This window comes from Lycorma delicatula, chromosome 2, assembly GCF_047948215.1.
Source record: "Lycorma delicatula isolate Av1 chromosome 2, ASM4794821v1, whole genome shotgun sequence".
NCBI lineage: Eukaryota > Metazoa > Arthropoda > Insecta > Hemiptera > Fulgoridae > Lycorma > Lycorma delicatula.
The window spans coordinates 228,021,888-228,039,017 of NC_134456.1; the positions used below are offsets into that span (position 1 = coordinate 228,021,888).

General features: G+C 30.1%; 1 protein-coding gene across 4 annotated transcripts in view; it reads right to left on the bottom strand.

Moving 5' to 3' along the window:
* LOC142319715 (uncharacterized) overlaps positions 1-16,863 on the bottom strand; it is a 401,182-nt gene extending 384,319 nt beyond the window's left edge. For all 4 annotated transcript variants that reach the window (XR_012755261.1, XM_075357303.1, XM_075357302.1 and 1 more), the window contains exon 1: positions 16,631-16,863. Coding sequence is in view for 2 of the 4 variants with exons in the window: in XM_075357303.1 (XP_075213418.1) it covers positions 16,631-16,744 (114 nt within the window). In the remaining 2 variants the exon portion in view is untranslated. The remainder of the gene's footprint in view (positions 1-16,630) is intronic.
* Between the last annotated feature and the right edge of the window lie 267 nt (positions 16,864-17,130).

Below are 17,130 nucleotides of genomic sequence, written 5' to 3' on the forward strand. Positions count from 1 at the left end.
AACAGCCTCAGAACTGTAACTCCAGTAGTTTTTAAGTTATCCGACGTAAAATACAAAATTGATAAATACGAAAGATTTAGTAACAAAAGTTTTAGAGAATTTAATTCTGAGAAAATTAATGTAAATACAGTCAATAAAAGAAACTTATAAAAATAGTCTTTTTATTGAAGAAAATAATATTCTTTTTGCACCTAATAAACATTATTATTCTTAATATAGCAAAACAAAAAAATAAATTCCATGAAATGTTAAATGGTGTACTATACATTGAATTGTGATACATTAAATCACAATTTCATACTTTACATAAATTAAAATAAATAGAATTTAACAAAGTTAGAGAGGGTTGTAAAGGGTCCCTTCTTGACTAACAGAATACAAAAATAACATAGAAATTATAACAGTTAAAAGAAAAAAAAAACAACTACATTGAAATAACTCTTCAACACCAGAAAAAAAGTATATACATGACATGTGTAGAATATTATCACATAAAAAATGCAACAACCGTTCTAAAACTTTCTTTATCATTGCGCAGGATCCGACGAATGTTCCTGGGCAATTTAAATTTACGACGCAAGGCCGCATAACATATGCAATCCACAATGATGTGGCGCACACCTAAGCGGCAATCGTATCTTTTGTGTAGCGGTGCATTTTCTGTGACATCAGGTATCCTTGAGTAGTTCTAATAAAACCTATTCGCAATCTGCAGAAGACCGCTTCTTCTAGACGATATTTTCTGTATGACAAGTCCCATGGTAACACAGTATCTTTAATGTGCCGGAGTTTATTGTCTGCTGTAGCAGTCCACACGCATAATCGAACTACGTGTACTATACAATTAATAAAGTTTGATGTAGTGACACGAATGGTGATGGACGGTTGATTACATGCGTTTTTAGCAGCGGAATCTGCACGTTCATTACCCGGATTCCCACGTGGCTAAGGATCCAGCATAAACTCACTTGTGTGTTGTGATGGTTACACTCGGCATTATCGATTTCGGTGACGATAGGATATTTAAAATATATCTTCTAAAGCCTGGAATGCGCTGCAAATTAGGATAACACAGTACTTAGGGTTAATAATATTCAAAGACTTATTAATAATGTTAGTTCAGGAGTAAACACACGTGTAATACTAGGTAGATCATATATATATATATATATATATAATGTGTTTATATTTACTTAGTTATTTTTTAATAACGATAGGTTAATGGCCTATTATAGTTACTTTATGAATAATGAATTTTGTAACTCGGCATAAGTGTTAATCCTCACCGAGATGTTAATCAGAACCATCTGGATAAAAGATAAAGACGCTACCATTCCACTACTAAAATAGTTTTTTATTCTTCTAAGACGAAATACAATATAATATACCTCAAATTTATCTATGTACACTTGATAGTTCCAATTCGGAACCCAAAATATATATAATTAAAAAAAAAATTAAGTCAATTACATTATAACGTTATATTCTATAGTTTTTTCGTTAAGATTTGTCACCCAACAACGAACAAATCAAAGATAAAAAAAAATTAATTGAGATTTCGAAATTTTATAATTAATTTCTTAGTTTAAAAATATTATTAGTTTGAATCACGATAAAATTACCCAGAGATGTTTCCACAGTAGTGGTTTAAAAACCAAGAAGAATAATGACTAGTATTTTAAAACTTCGCCAAAATCATTTTTCTAAAATTATACTTTTTATTAAGTTAACTAAATTGATCAAACTTAAATTTAATTAAATTATATTAATTAATTAAAACAGCTGCGCGCAGTGATAATTTTGATAATGACGATTTCGCAGATGTCAGGTGTAACAAAAATTAAGTCACTCAAATAAAAATTATTTATAAGTAATTTAATAATAAAAATTCTGTTATTTTAATTTTTTTGAGTCATCTAGTTGATTATAGATTTACTCCATTCCTTTCTGTTTTGAGCTATTTCTTTATTTATTTTTCTTATTACTCTTAATCATCCCAATAATACAACCATTATTTAAAATTTAACAACACCGTATTCATGATAAATATTGATTTTTTATTTTATAACACACATTTGAAATGAAATATAATTATATATATGAAATATAATATATATATATATATTTTTTAACAAGAAGTTTTTCTTCTATGCTAATCTTTTTTAAACAAACATCATGGAAAGAATCAGTCATCAAGGTATAAAATCACAGATACACAATCCCACATATAAAACCTTTATATATAATAGTTCTTTCTTTTTAATTTTCAAGGAATAAAAATCCCCAAGGATTCGTTATAGATCAATTTTTTTGCAAAAAAAAAAAATCTATTCCATACAGTGCTGAAGTCAAAAAGAAAAAAAAATTTTTGAAAATGATTTTTTACCAAATTTAATTATAAACAATACATGAACTAATGCAAGTGAATGTATGTTTGCGCGTGCATACACACACAAAGTGTACAGTAGAGATGTATTATCATATTCAAATTTAAAGAGAACTAGAGAAAAGTAACAGATTATTATAAGGTAAAGAAAGATAAAAAAAAAAGAGTTTCACCATGTAATTATAAACTTGTTATGCTCCAGAAAAATAAAGAGCAATCTATAACCTTGTTGTAGTCAAACAATGAGCTGTCTTAAGCTGAATGTGTTCGGTTCGGTATTCCTACAACTGCGACATTAAACATACCAGCTATCGAGCTAAAGGCACGTGCAGCTCTGAAAATAAGTACGATATTTAGTAACACGTTTAATTGCATATTGCATGCAACTACTAAAAAACAACCCTAGTGCAGTTTTAAAACGGTTCTATATTTATCTATTTGCATTAGAAGAGAAAGAATACGATATATTAAATAATTCTAATTATACGTTTAGTTTTTATTTTTATTTTAAATGACATTTCTGCAAATATAGTGTAAAATTACTAGAAAACGAAACAGTAATTAAAGAACTTCAAATCAGTTAATATATACACAAGAACAAAAGGATTACCAATTTCATTATTAATTTCGAATACATATAAAATGTAAATTTGATATTTAATTAAAAATTGAAATCTAATTTTTTCACTATCTGTTAGCATTTACATCAATAAGTCATAGGGGACCGTAAATTTCAGTTATGATAATCACGGGAAGAAAGATCTCATCAAAGCATGCAAAGGTTCAACACCTCACATATAAAAAGAGGACTTGTACAGATAATCCAGTACAACATTTAACAACGCACTAGAAATAAATCACAGTAAGAAAAAAATAAAAAGAATGTTATCAATACCAATATATATATATAAACAAAACTATAGATAAAACAAATATTCGTCGGTAAATAGAAATAGCTGTAATTCATAGATGTTCACTACACAGTGACAGAGTCATCCTATATTCCTTCTCTAAGTTACATCTCTCAGTTCGAGAACATGGAAACGTTTCAGTCGCCTGATGTTATCGCTTATGTCCGATAGATTTACTGCCAGATAATTTACATGTTTGTCTAACCACTGTTTGTACCGCGATCTAATTTATTTGATTGCTTCATAAACAGAACGTAATCCTAGATAGTAATGAATTTTTCTACCCCTAATAAACCACGACGCCTCTGTTATGCTCCTCACCAATTTAGTTTGGAATTTTTGAATTATCTCAATATCGCTGTTACTAGTCGTATCCCATAGCTGGATCCTATACGTCCAGATAGGTTTAAGGATAATTCTGTAGATCAATAGTTTATTAGATAACCGTAACCGTGAGGTTCGCGGCTATTCCCCGAATCCAAAAAGCTGCTTAGGACATCTGGAGAGTTCCGGAATACCTCATACGTAAAACAAACTAACAGCGATTCAAAAAGGACTTCACAACTTTAAAAACATATAAAGATTTATTGAGATAACTTACAGATTCGATTGAGGATTCATTTCATAGAAAAACACATCAATTTTGTCACCGATATTCACTTTGGTTCAATATTGCTTCCATTTGTAATGCGACATACATCCTACCTGAAGTACCAGACTGTAGCCAGCAAGTCGGGCATTACCCCTTCAGTTGCAGCGTTAATTCGAGGTCTTAGCTCAACAAGATCGGCAGGCAAAGGTGGTATACAAACCGGATCTTTAATGAAATCCCATAAGAAAAAATCTACCAGGGTCAAATCTCGAGATCAAGATGGCTTTACAACAAATCCACCGACCTGGGAACCGAGAATCAAGAAAATCTGGGACTTCTAGGCGGTAGTGAGGTGGTGCCCCGTCTTGCTGATAGTAATGCCGTACACCTTAGTCATCATTGTCTACCTGAAGAATTAGACAATTTTGAAGCGTGTCCAGTTAACAATACCATTTATGATTGCTTCCTGGAAGAAAAACGGACCGTTCCGTCTGGAAGAAAAACAACCGGTCTCAACGAAGGTTTGGTGCTAGGAGTAAATTGTACGCCTACTAGGAGGCTCCCTACTGTACTCTACGAAAATTGCGTTAAACTGCAATTACTGATTACAAATCGTAAAACCAAAATACATAACGAGCACGTTCCGCACCAGTAAATGTATCCATTTTTAACAACACTGCTGACAGCGTTGGTGACCGAACTCGGCAATAATGAACTACGCGAGTCAAAACTTGATGTGTTTTGCTATGAAATGAGACCTCAACTGAATCCGGAAGTTATCAAAATAAATTTTTATCTGGTTTTAAAGTTGTGTAGTACTTTTTGAATCAACCGGTATAATAAAATTAACCAGACTTACGGGTAAGACGGTAAACTGCATTTCTAAAAAATAATTTTAAAAAAATACACATAACAATCCCTTAGTCTTAAATATATGACAATTATACTTTAATAAACATTCGAATAATCTAAACTGCTCGTAAATACAAGGAAGAATTAGTATATTTATTTAAACAGTATTTTTTATTTTATTTTTATACACAATTATAAATTGACAAGACGGGTTAAACCAATCGAATGTTTCCGGTAGATAAAACGTGAGGCCATAAGAAGTATTTAGTTTAGTATTTCCTTAATTGGTATGTTAAGTGATAATCACCTAAATTTGCTTTTACCAAAAGTTACCTAATCAATAAGTTTTTTTATTTCATTGTTTTTTTACAAACAAAAAAAGAACAAGAGAAATTCTACAACACACTTTTCTCCAACAGTCAGTGATAAATTCCAATTTATTATTTTAATTAAATACAAGAACAAGTGAAAGCGTATATTTAAATCGCTTATTTATTAGATTTATACTTCAGAAGTTAGTCTTTTTTTATTAAATGAATAGATTATTATGATAAAAACCCCATATATACTAACATCTATTCTTTTATGACTGTATAGGTTTTATCACCGGAAAATAGAATACAGTGCATCGATTGTGACACGATACACTTTAAAAACCAGCTGTACCTCCGGACAACACAAGATACAGTTTCTACTGGAGATGGACGAGTCTTGTTTTGATGTCCATGTTTATCCTCTTATTACAGGAAATTGAAACAGGTTCAGTTAAACATGTCATCGGGGAAAAAAATTATTAACCATTATTTTAAGCGCACAACCCTTTTTTTAGTGTTTTAAAATGTTCAAATTATTGTAATTTGTAGCAGAGAAACATCGAAATGATTCGGGTTAAGATTTTGCTTTAGAAAAAATATGTAAAAAAATTAACATCAACGTCTGAAATTCAACATTTTATTTCAAGATCCGATTAACTGTTCTAAAAAAAATTCAATATAATTAATGTAAAAAGATCAAATTATAATTCAGAAGATATTTAAAATTTTTAATTTTTTATTAAATAAGTAATTTTTCACAATAAACTTCTATATTAAAATTTTCATTTATTTCCCCGATTTTCCCTGTTTTTCCTACACCTAGGTAGTATTTTTTTAATGGGAAAATTCCCTTTTTACCACCAATTTACTTCCTGATATTAGAGAATATACGTCGTGATGTAACCAAACAATTATTGTAGATTTCCAATCGTTCCCAATTTAATTAACATTTTTACTCATATAAAAGTTTCTGACGTAAATGAATGTTAAAAAATCCGGAAAAGAATTACCATATTTTTTCCCGGTAAAGCCAGGAAAAGTTAAACTCGGAATTTATTCTATTTTCCTTAAACGAAATATCAGTGTATATTTATATACAAGAAGGATATTCGGAAAAGAGGACTAAAACTATTATTATAGGTTATTTATTAATTTTATAAAAACTGCCTGTTACTAGTAATCAAAAAATGTTAATTTTTAATGACGTGTTTGAAAAAGTGTGCGAATCAAAATTGTAAAAGGTAATTTAAAGAAATAATTTTTGACCTCTTAAACACCAAGTACAGTACGACTCCCGCTATAACGCGGCCTTCCGGAGACAACTGTTATACCCGCATTGTTTCGAAGGTAAAGTTATAAACGATAAAACAACGTAAATTGAGTTAATAATGTAACACAATTAAAATATTACCGAATGTTAAGGTTAAAAATAATAAAATTACGGGGTAAAATAAAATGTAAAAAGGGACACTTTCGGAATTTCCTCCCAAATTTTTCTATTTTGTTTGAGCGATATATACTTGTAATATTGTGCGATTTCATAATTCATTATAAATATATTTGTTTTAATGATTAGATAAAAGATCGTTTAGGAGAAACGAGAGTAATTAAAAATTCATATAAAATATTTTAAAATGTATTTACATTTATTATAAGTCATAATTACAATTACTTTTATAAACACAATACAGTAATTTACTAAAAGATAATTATACTACAGGATGAAACTCACTAATATGATGAAGTATCAAATTGAACAAATCTTCATCTTATATCGGTGTCGCCGGATAAATTAACATAAATAAGAATCCAACCAACTCTATTAATCATCATTAAAGATTACATCATAACTGTATATGATTTCTCAATTTAACGTTAATTAGACGAGGTTAGCGAGCGAAGCGAGCATTGGTTATGTTGATATTCGTACGATTGATTAGTCATATATCGTTAAAAAAAAATAGGAAATATCTTAAGGGGAAAATTCCGTACCGATAAAAATACAGTACTGAGTATGTACTCGTATTTACGGAACTTATGTTTTTGTAGCTGGATTATATTTTTATAATGTTTTTTTCGGAACGGTAAACTACGATAATACGGTATAGTGCATTCTTTTGTACTTTTCCTTATAGCAAACAAAAATAGAAAATACAGTATTGTAGTAACTGAATTAAATTCAAAATACCGTAAAGTAATATGAAATACTACTTCATTATAACACAAAACATCTTTATTTTTCTGTTTAGCCTTTCGTTTCTTAACTCCAAGACAACTATTAGGTATTACTTCAGAGGATGAGAAGAATGACAATTTTTGTAGCGTGTGAAAATGCTATATCTGACAGGGATTCGAACCCGGGACTTCAAGATGAAAGGCCGAAACGCTACCATTTGCGCCACGGAGGCCGGCCAACAGATCTTTTCTTTCTGTTTAGTCTCTGAAACCACCGTCAGGATTACTTCAGAGGATGATATGTACGAATGTAAATGAAGTGTAGTCTTGTACAGTCTCAATTCGACCATTCCTGACATGTGTGGTTAATTGAAACCCAACCACCAAAGAACACTGTTATCCACGATCTAATATTCAAATCCGTATAAAAGTAAACTGCATTTACTAGATTTGAACCTTAGAACTGTCGACTTCGAAATCACCTGATTTTCAAAGAAGCGTTTACCACTAGACCAACCACACGGTGGGTAAGAAAAAAAACAACAGATCTTTCTTTTTCCTGTTTAGCCTCCGTTTAGTAATCACCTTTTAGATAATACTTTAGAGGATCATATAGCGTATATGAAGTGTAGTCTTGTAGTCTCAGTTCGACCGTTCCTGAGATGTGCGGTTGATTGAAACCCAACCACCAAAAAACACCGGCATCCACGATCTAGTATTAAAATCCGTGTAAAGAAATAACTGACTTTACTAGGACCTGAACGCTGGAACTCTAGACCTCCAAATCAGCTGATTTGGGAAGACGCGTTCATCACTAGACCAAGCCAGTGGATATACATTACAATTCTTCTTTTCTTTTTCCTGTTTAGCCTCCGGTAACTACCGTTCAGATAATACTTCAGAGGATGATATGTATGAGTGTGAATAACATAACAATTCTGAATGTATATAACTTAACTCTTAGTGTAAGATAGTTATCTGAAAAAATATGAAGTTATTATTTCTATTTCTTTGGAGTTCATTTTTTTTTCCTTAAATTTACGTGTAATTTCACATAGTTAAATGAATTAGCGTATTTATTTTTTCCGTTCAATTTATTAAGTAATTAAAATACGTTACTGTGTACCTACTAAGTAGAATTTCTTTTATTATATCTGATAACAATTCTTTGGGGGGGGGGGGGGGATCATCCTTCTATGCACGTTACTTTGAACCGTTATTTTACGGGGGTCTTACTGTATTATCAAAAATTATTGTAATTACCTAAGAACATTAAATTATAAAAAAAGTTTATTTATCTTTGAGTAAAATTTTTATATACGGAATCTATGACGTTCTTATCTCCCTGCCTCTTTGCCCAATTGTGACAAAAATTAAAATAGCATTAATATGTAGAAATTATAGCGTCCAATTTAGTCCACATCGATCCATCATGTCAGGACTTATCAGGACATATCAAGCAAAAGACAGGACATCATATAAATAGATACATACGTACGTGCTTACATCCTTCAGAATTTTTCAATGATAAAACTGTTTTTTTAGTAAGAGAGCGTCATAAAATTTCATGATCAGAAAAAACCCAGCATGCAAAGTTTGACCCGATAGCATAATTTCCTTTATATAATATAACAGGAAAAGTAATAAATACTTCTATATTTGTCGATTAAATTTTTTACAGTAAACATATTAAGTATGAAATTTTTGCAAAGAAATTAATATTTTCAGATTTTTTCATATAAAACGTAATCAGATTATCTTTTTGGATGATACTTTGTTTATTGAATATTGTAATTTTCATTGTTTAATACATTTATTTCAACGTTTGGCGTGATATATTTTTTTTTATTTGGTATAATTTTTTTCTTGGCATAGAAAGAATTAGCTAACCATCGAAACTTATTCTTACAGCCAAAAATCTGTCTTATTTTCATAAAATTATAGGATAATTTGTTTTGCACATCTACGCTGTAGATACAAATTTCTGTTTATACAAACACAATAGAAATTATTTCAGTAAGTAGGCAATTTAAAAATACTAAAATAATTCTGTCAAATAATCACAGAATATTAGTATTAATATTTATTATTTTTTTACTCTTATTTTGCTATGTATATAAATATTAAACAACCGCCAAGAAATAATTATCAGAGGAAGAACGAAATTTAACCACACATACGTAAATAGTTAATGTAAAAAAATGTATAAAATATTGTACAAAACAGCGCGCGCATGTACACACACACATACACAAGTAGGTCAAATAGAAACATTAATACTGAACATAGATTTTACTTATTTTTCCATTTATTAAGGAAGTATATTTTTCATTAAATATTTTTAAAGAGAATTAAAATTAATGTAATTATGCCGGTAGAAGAGTAAACCCACTGATTTTTTTTCGGTTCAGTACGTAATAAAAATAAGAATAAAGTGCGGTATTCAGAGCAACAATCGGTAAGTCACGCTCAGTTAGCAATAGCATGGCAAACTCCCAAGATGCTTAATACTACATATAGTTTTTACTTACCGATGCATTGTATAAAAAAAAGTAATTAATTAGTTCAGCGTAAACTTTCCAACAATAATGAAAATTAAACACTAAAACTCTTTTTGGTTCCCCAACTTTTTTTTTTATGATTAATTCATCTAAATGCTTGAAGATTATGCGTTGGAATGTTAATTATAAAATAAAATATCTCTTTCGTCACGCCGGAAGGCGGAGATAGATTTCACCGATGCTAAGTAAAGGATAAAAAAGATTTCCACCTTAAAATTAAGAAAAACTTCAAATTTACTCAATACGACAATGGTTGCATGCGAAAAAATTGCACATGTTTAGCATATGTAAAGCCCCATCTTCTTACAATTACAGCAACATTTTGGTCATCCGTTTCCGTAAGGAATGGTCATAGCAAAAATTGTTTCAGACAAAAGTTTTAGGTAATGTTTAGAGGACTAACAACCACTTTAAGCCGATTCGATACTGTGCCTATTAAGGGTGGTAATATCAAAAAACGGTACTTACGTATTAACGCCACCGCAGCTACAGATTTATTTAAAAACAAATTAGTCAATCGGATTTCGGTGGAAAATGGACCGATATAGAGTTTATCATAGATTCAAAACAGTCTCTTTATTAATTTTAATAAATGATTATTTATATTTATTTATTTTATAAATATAATTTAACCAAACTTAACCTACGCTCGCTAACCTTGACTAATTAACAGGGGTGTTTTGATTATTTAAATAATAAATAATTGCAATAATTACTGAATTTATTAAATAAATACTCAAAAAATTACGGTGTTAATTAGTCAAGGTAAGCGAGCATAGGTTAAGTTAGGTTAAATTATATTTATAAAATAAATAAATATAAATAACCATTAATTAAAATTTTAAAGAGACTGTTCATTTTCCACCGAAATCCGATTGACTACTTTGTTTTTAAATAAATCTGTAGCTGCGGTGGCGTTAATACGTAAGTACCGAAACTTTAGTTAGATAAGTTTTAGACCCTTATCCAAAGAATAGTAGGAACTTTAAGCGAATTCTTATTAAATAAGAAATATATTTTACTTAATAAGAAAGTTATAGCGACATTTTGTTTTTTTTTTAAAACGCCCTCCCATTTCCACCCCCATGGTCCGATTTTGACCATTAACAAACTCGACCAAAATTTTTGATCGATATAATTTATGTATCAATTTGAAAGTGATTGGCGCAAAATTGTTATCGCGTCCACAAGAAAGTGATATATGTATAATATTGTAGATATATATATATATATATATAAACTTTTGAACTGACGGTGGTTTTGGGGTCTAGGGGATGTGAAACGTGAATGTCGAATTTTTCCGGAAATCTAATCATGGTACCCATTATAATAGATATTCATCCATTATAATAGGTTCTCTTATGAAATCTGCCTAAAACCCAGTTCAACCTGAACAATATGAATTTTGTTTTAATGTTCATGAATAACAGCAAATAATTTACTATTAAACTAACATTTTAAAACAAAGATATACTAATATTAATGGTATTTTTTATTCACTTGATGTTGAATTAGAATTCATTTTTTTAATTACTTTTAATTAAATAATTTTTTTTTTTAATTCTCATTTTTATAAAATTAACATAAAATACTTCCCTTCCCGCCGGTATAATTTGAATTAGAATCGTACATTTTCGGAGATAAAATTAAATCCGGAGATCTCGGGTTCGAATCCCGGTCAGACATGGCATTTTTCATACGCAATAAAATTCCATTTTCACAATATATCCCACTTATATGCTTCAAGCTTATATAGCGACATCATCAAAAAATAAATAAAATGCAATATATATATATATATATATATATATATATATAAAACGTATATTTTATAAGTATGTATTTAGATAAAAAGAATTTCAGGACAGTCGTTATCATTTATTTTAAAATGTATATGACATTATTTAGCGAAAATTAGCAGAATAAATCATGCAAGTAGACCATTGATTCTTAAACTTTTTGTTTGCTGTCCACATTGAGAATCAAAAATTTTCTAGCGCCCCCAAAATTTAAAATAATAATTGCAATTGGTGTTTTTAAGATGGGCCCTTAAAAACAGCAACTGTAATTATTGCTTTTAAACGTGGCATATCCTATTTGTGAATTTAAACTTACATTTTAAATGAGCAACTAAACCCATATTTAATCATATCAGGAAATATTAGGTAGATTTCATAAGAAAGCTACCTATTGTAATGGGGACCATGATTCGACTTCCGGAAAATGTATAAGATATATATATATATATATGAACTTGGGAGAAAAATATTTTATCCTCATACGTATTGCCTAATATAAGCATTTTAGGTTTCATTAAAAAAAAGGGCATATCACATAACAAATAAATTTTCAGCACAATCTAGAATGACGAGATCCGGATCCATAAATCTCCTTTGTCAATCTCTAATTGAACACTGATTGACATAATTTAAGATATTTTAGTAATGACTATAAGGTAACGAAAAATAAATTTGTTTAATTTGTTTTTTTAACACAAAAACTGAATATAATTAATAATAATACTGTAAGGTTAATGGTAAATCGATAATAAGGTACTGAAGTAAACACACAGCGTACAGTAGAAATACAAGTTGTCTCACGTAGCAAACAACTAACTAAGAAGTCGTGGACAGAGTAAAGTATTAGTGGAAAGTTGAATAAATAAAACGAGTCGTGGATTGTAAAGACATCTTCTCAGAATGTAACTTTAGTTATCAAGATGAAAAAGAAATATAAACCTATGTAAGAAAAAAGAAGTCAGGCGGTCACGATTTTACAACATGCTGATTGTATTAATAAATAAAAGATGACAATAATAACAATTAACGGTAGCCTTTGAAAAATATTTGAATTATGTGTGTACTAAAATCGAATAAAAGTCATCGGATCAAATACGTTACGATTTTGTCTCTAAATATCAAATTAATTTTTAATATATCTATATCATTATCCTTTTATAAAAATAAACCATTTTTATTGATTAATCATTTATCTATATAAAATTAAACGGATTGATATACAAAGATATTAAACCTAATTTGAGAAAAAATAATTTCGCGGAAAAGTTAATAATTGATAAAGTACTTGTTTGTTACCGCACCACCACTTTTTTTTATGCAACTTCTATCTCAAAAAAAACGTATTACTACTATGAATTAGAAAAAGCGTAGCGAGCGTAGGTTATGTTCGTTTAGAATATGTTGACTGACCCACCGGGTTGGTCCAGTGGTGAACGCGTCTTCCCAAATCAGCTGATTTAGAAGTCAAGAGTTTCAGCGTCCAAGTCCTAGTAAAGTCCATTATTTTTACACGGATTTGAATACTAGATCGTGGATACCGGTGTTCTTTGGTGGTTGGGTTTCATTCAAGTAATCACACATCTTAGGAATGGTCGAACTCAGACTGTACTTCATTTACACTCATATGTATCATCCTCATTTATCCTTTGAAGCAATATCTGAACGGTAATTACCGGATGCTAAACAGGAAAAAAAAAGAATTATGTTGATACCCACCAGATTGGTCTAGAAGTGAACTCGTCATCACAAATCAGCTTATTTCGAAGTCGACAGTTCTAAGGTTCAAATCCTAGCAGAGGCAACTGCCTTTGCTTTTACACGAATCTGAAGACTAGATAGTGGATCCCGTAGTTCTCTGGTGGTTGGGTTTCAATTAACCACACATCTCAGGAATGGTCGACCTGAGACTGTACAAGATTACACTTACGGTGGTTCCGGAGACTAAACAGAAAAAGAAAGGAGAAGATAGAAAATTGTAGCAGAACTAAATTGATGGTCCATACATTAAAGCTGTCAGGTTTACTTAATTTGCTGATGGAGGGACGTGTAGAAGTTAAAATCTATGTAAAAAAATAAGACGAATATACTATACAGGTAGATGGAAGATATTAGATATATTTGAATACGATGAAGTTAAAAATTTAGCACATAACAGAAAGGAATAAAGAATAGTATGACACTAATTGACTGAAACCTAATTCAAAAAATTGTAGGTTTTCCAGCCCTGAATAAGATAGAATGGAGGTTTACATTAAAACGTTTTCAGTTGTCTCCTCAAGGGATGAAAGGATAAATAACATCTTTATACCCAAAATTAGATTTAGAACAGTTAAGTTTTAAAAATTCCAATTTTCTATTTTTGTCGATACAAAAGTTATTTAATCTTGTCGAGCGTTCTTAGACAGATTATACGCAGTGTATAATAGTCGTGGGATAAAATAATAGATTTTTCTGTCGTATTTCAGCGGCGTATAACTTAATAAAATTATAACCTTTTATAAAATAATATACAACTTTTATGAAAGTAATGAATTATTTCTGGAATATAATATGGGTGTCAAAACTACTTTAATTGCCTTCTAAGTGATGAATTTTTTTAAAATAATAAAACTTTCTCGGCCTTTCATCCGGAGGTCCCGGATTCGAATCCCGGTCAGACATGGGATTTTTACACATATTACAAATCATTCATCTCATCCTCTGAAGTAATACCTAACGGTGGACCCGGTGGTTAAACAAAAAAATAAAACTTACAAGAATTAAAATAAAAAAACCAAAAAAGTATATTTTTTAGAGATGAGTAAAATCTTAAGAAACATTTCCTTAACAAATTTGCTTAGGTAAAGTTTTTCTTTAACTCCAACACAACTTTTTAATAAAGACTAAAATAAGGAAAAATTTCAGAAAACATTTTTGCATTTTTGGGCCGGGGTCTATAATTTGTAAACATTTCTCGACAGTTCTATACGTGAAGAAGCATACATTTTCCACACATTAGTGAAAAATATATAAACCGAAGGGAGATAGAACGATATATATATAATTCAATTTTAAGAATATGAGGGGTTGATTTTTGGAAAAAAAAACTTATGATATTTATATTGTATATGGAATGTAGGTAACAAATTCTCTTTAATAAAGCTTCCTCTAAAATGCCTTTGAAGAAAATCGAAATTTGTTTTCTTGCGATATCCCCCCACTCACTAATCGAATTTTGAGAAAAAAAAATATAATCAATATTCCAGATATAGAAATATTTGAGCCATATTTGAAGAAAATAGGTTCGGTCAATTCTGAGATGTAAGGCCAAAAGCAGTGCGACACACATAGTTTTTTTTTTATCTAAATGAAATACTTTGACCTTAAAACGTAATGATTTGCAAAAAAATAACCCGATACCCCATTTTTAGCACGATCATACTTTCTCCTTTAATATAGCTATTCTAGCCATATTCCGCGGGAAAGTAAAATAAAATGAATTATTGTAGTATTTTATTTAATTATTTTAGGTACCTTTCAGTACTTGAATGTTGCAGTAAAGTAGAACTAGTTAAAATAAAATTAAAGAATCTTGTACATAATATCTACCTTTAAAATATAATAGTTTTAAGAAGAAATAGATTTTGAAATCGTACCCATGAAAAAGTAATTAATAAAAATAACATTCCTTTTTTTAACCAAGTAAGGTTTTCCATTCGTCTTGAAGATCATAAGATATATACATTTTTTTTGACCTATGAAATAATTCACCACAGAACCTTACAAAGAAGCTTGCCCGTGGGAAAATGAAAATTGTAGCTTACGAAAATGGGATTCGAATCGTGAACCTCCGGATGAAAGGTGGAGTCGCTACTTCTACGCTACGACGATCGGCTATTTGGTTTAATCTTATATATACATATAGCGATAATCAACGAGATTATATCAATCCCGGCGATAATCGCCGGGAGGTGCATTCTTTACATAAGTACGACGCATAAATTCTCCCCTTCTTTTTGTTAACTTTAAAAAAATAATACAATATTGATTGATATCACCGTATAAGCTCGACGCTTTTGTATGGAAATACGGGATTTATAATTTGAAGCGTATGAAAAATACTATGCCTGACCGGGATTTCAATCCGGGTTCTTCCGGATAAAATACTAGGACGCTAATACTCCACCAAGGGGAAAAAGAAAGAAAAAATCGAAGGTAATCTACCTTTCTCTCAATTAGCATTGCATCTTGATAAGCAGAAGCAAATTTACGAAGTATTAAATTAATGCTACACGTATAAATTTTTTTACTCAAAACGGATGTAATAAGATAAACACGATAAAAAGATATCAAATACTCGGGTTTAAAATACGACTTGCAAGTTCGAGAAAAGAACAAAAACATTTTTAATTACCGATAGATTTCCAGTTATATGGTAACGTATTCACACTTAAGTTTATAATTAACCATAAAAAGAATGTATTGTAATACTTATGTAATGTATAAAACTTTTTTTACATCATAATTAAGAGAATTATGATTTCATTTGTTTCCTGATTTCGTAAAAAAAAAAAAGATTAAATTGAACAAACACTTAACAGGTAGCCTATGCGACTGTTTTATGATATCGCTACAAAATATTCACTAACAGCAACTTCAATGGTAACAAAAGACAATGAGCTGTAGACAAAATAAATTAAGCGTAAAAAATACTTCTTAATTTTTAAAAATATTTAATTCATAATAAACCGAATTTTTAATAAAACTATATTGTCAACTAACGTTAAAGCATAATAAGTTGTTTATTAAACAACTGTGTAAATAAAAAGAAAAGAGTAATTTTGAAAGTATTTAATACATGAAACTTACAAACAAAAAGTTTAGTACTAAACAATCTGAAAAGAAGGAAATTTTAACGAATTTTTATTCTGACATGTATTATCAGATAAAAATATAATAGATAAAAATAGAATAAACAAGCGAAACACACAAATTAATACCTAACTTAATATTAAAATGGTAAAAAATAAATAAATAAAAACTGTTTATTTTTTAACGTACCGGACAATATGATGGCATTTCATGACGTAAACGCGCACGTTCCACCCGAGCAAGGGTGGGTGAATCCAAAAGTGAGGGCGAGGCAGAAGCACTTCCTGTGTCAACTAGCATCATTTCAACCACTACACGGCATTTAACGCACCGCACTACCAAACGCAATAAACACGAAGAACAGCGAACTTGCACGCACCAACAACGACTGATACACAGATCCGACTGCTGCCGACGGTGGCCGGCATGCATGCAGGGACAAGCGCTGCTGTTGTCTAGTGGTGGGGATGAGTGACGAAGTATAACTTATCACACAGCTCCCGCTGACTCATAACCGGGGTGCAACTTGGCTATTTCTCAGCTGTACAATTGATACAGGGTTAACTGTTAGGATCGTAATTAGCAGTCGCTTTAAAAAGCCGATTAACAAATAAGTATATAATAAAATCAATTTTTAAAAAACGTAAAAATATAAATATGAAATGATGTTATAAGTCTTAAATTTAAAT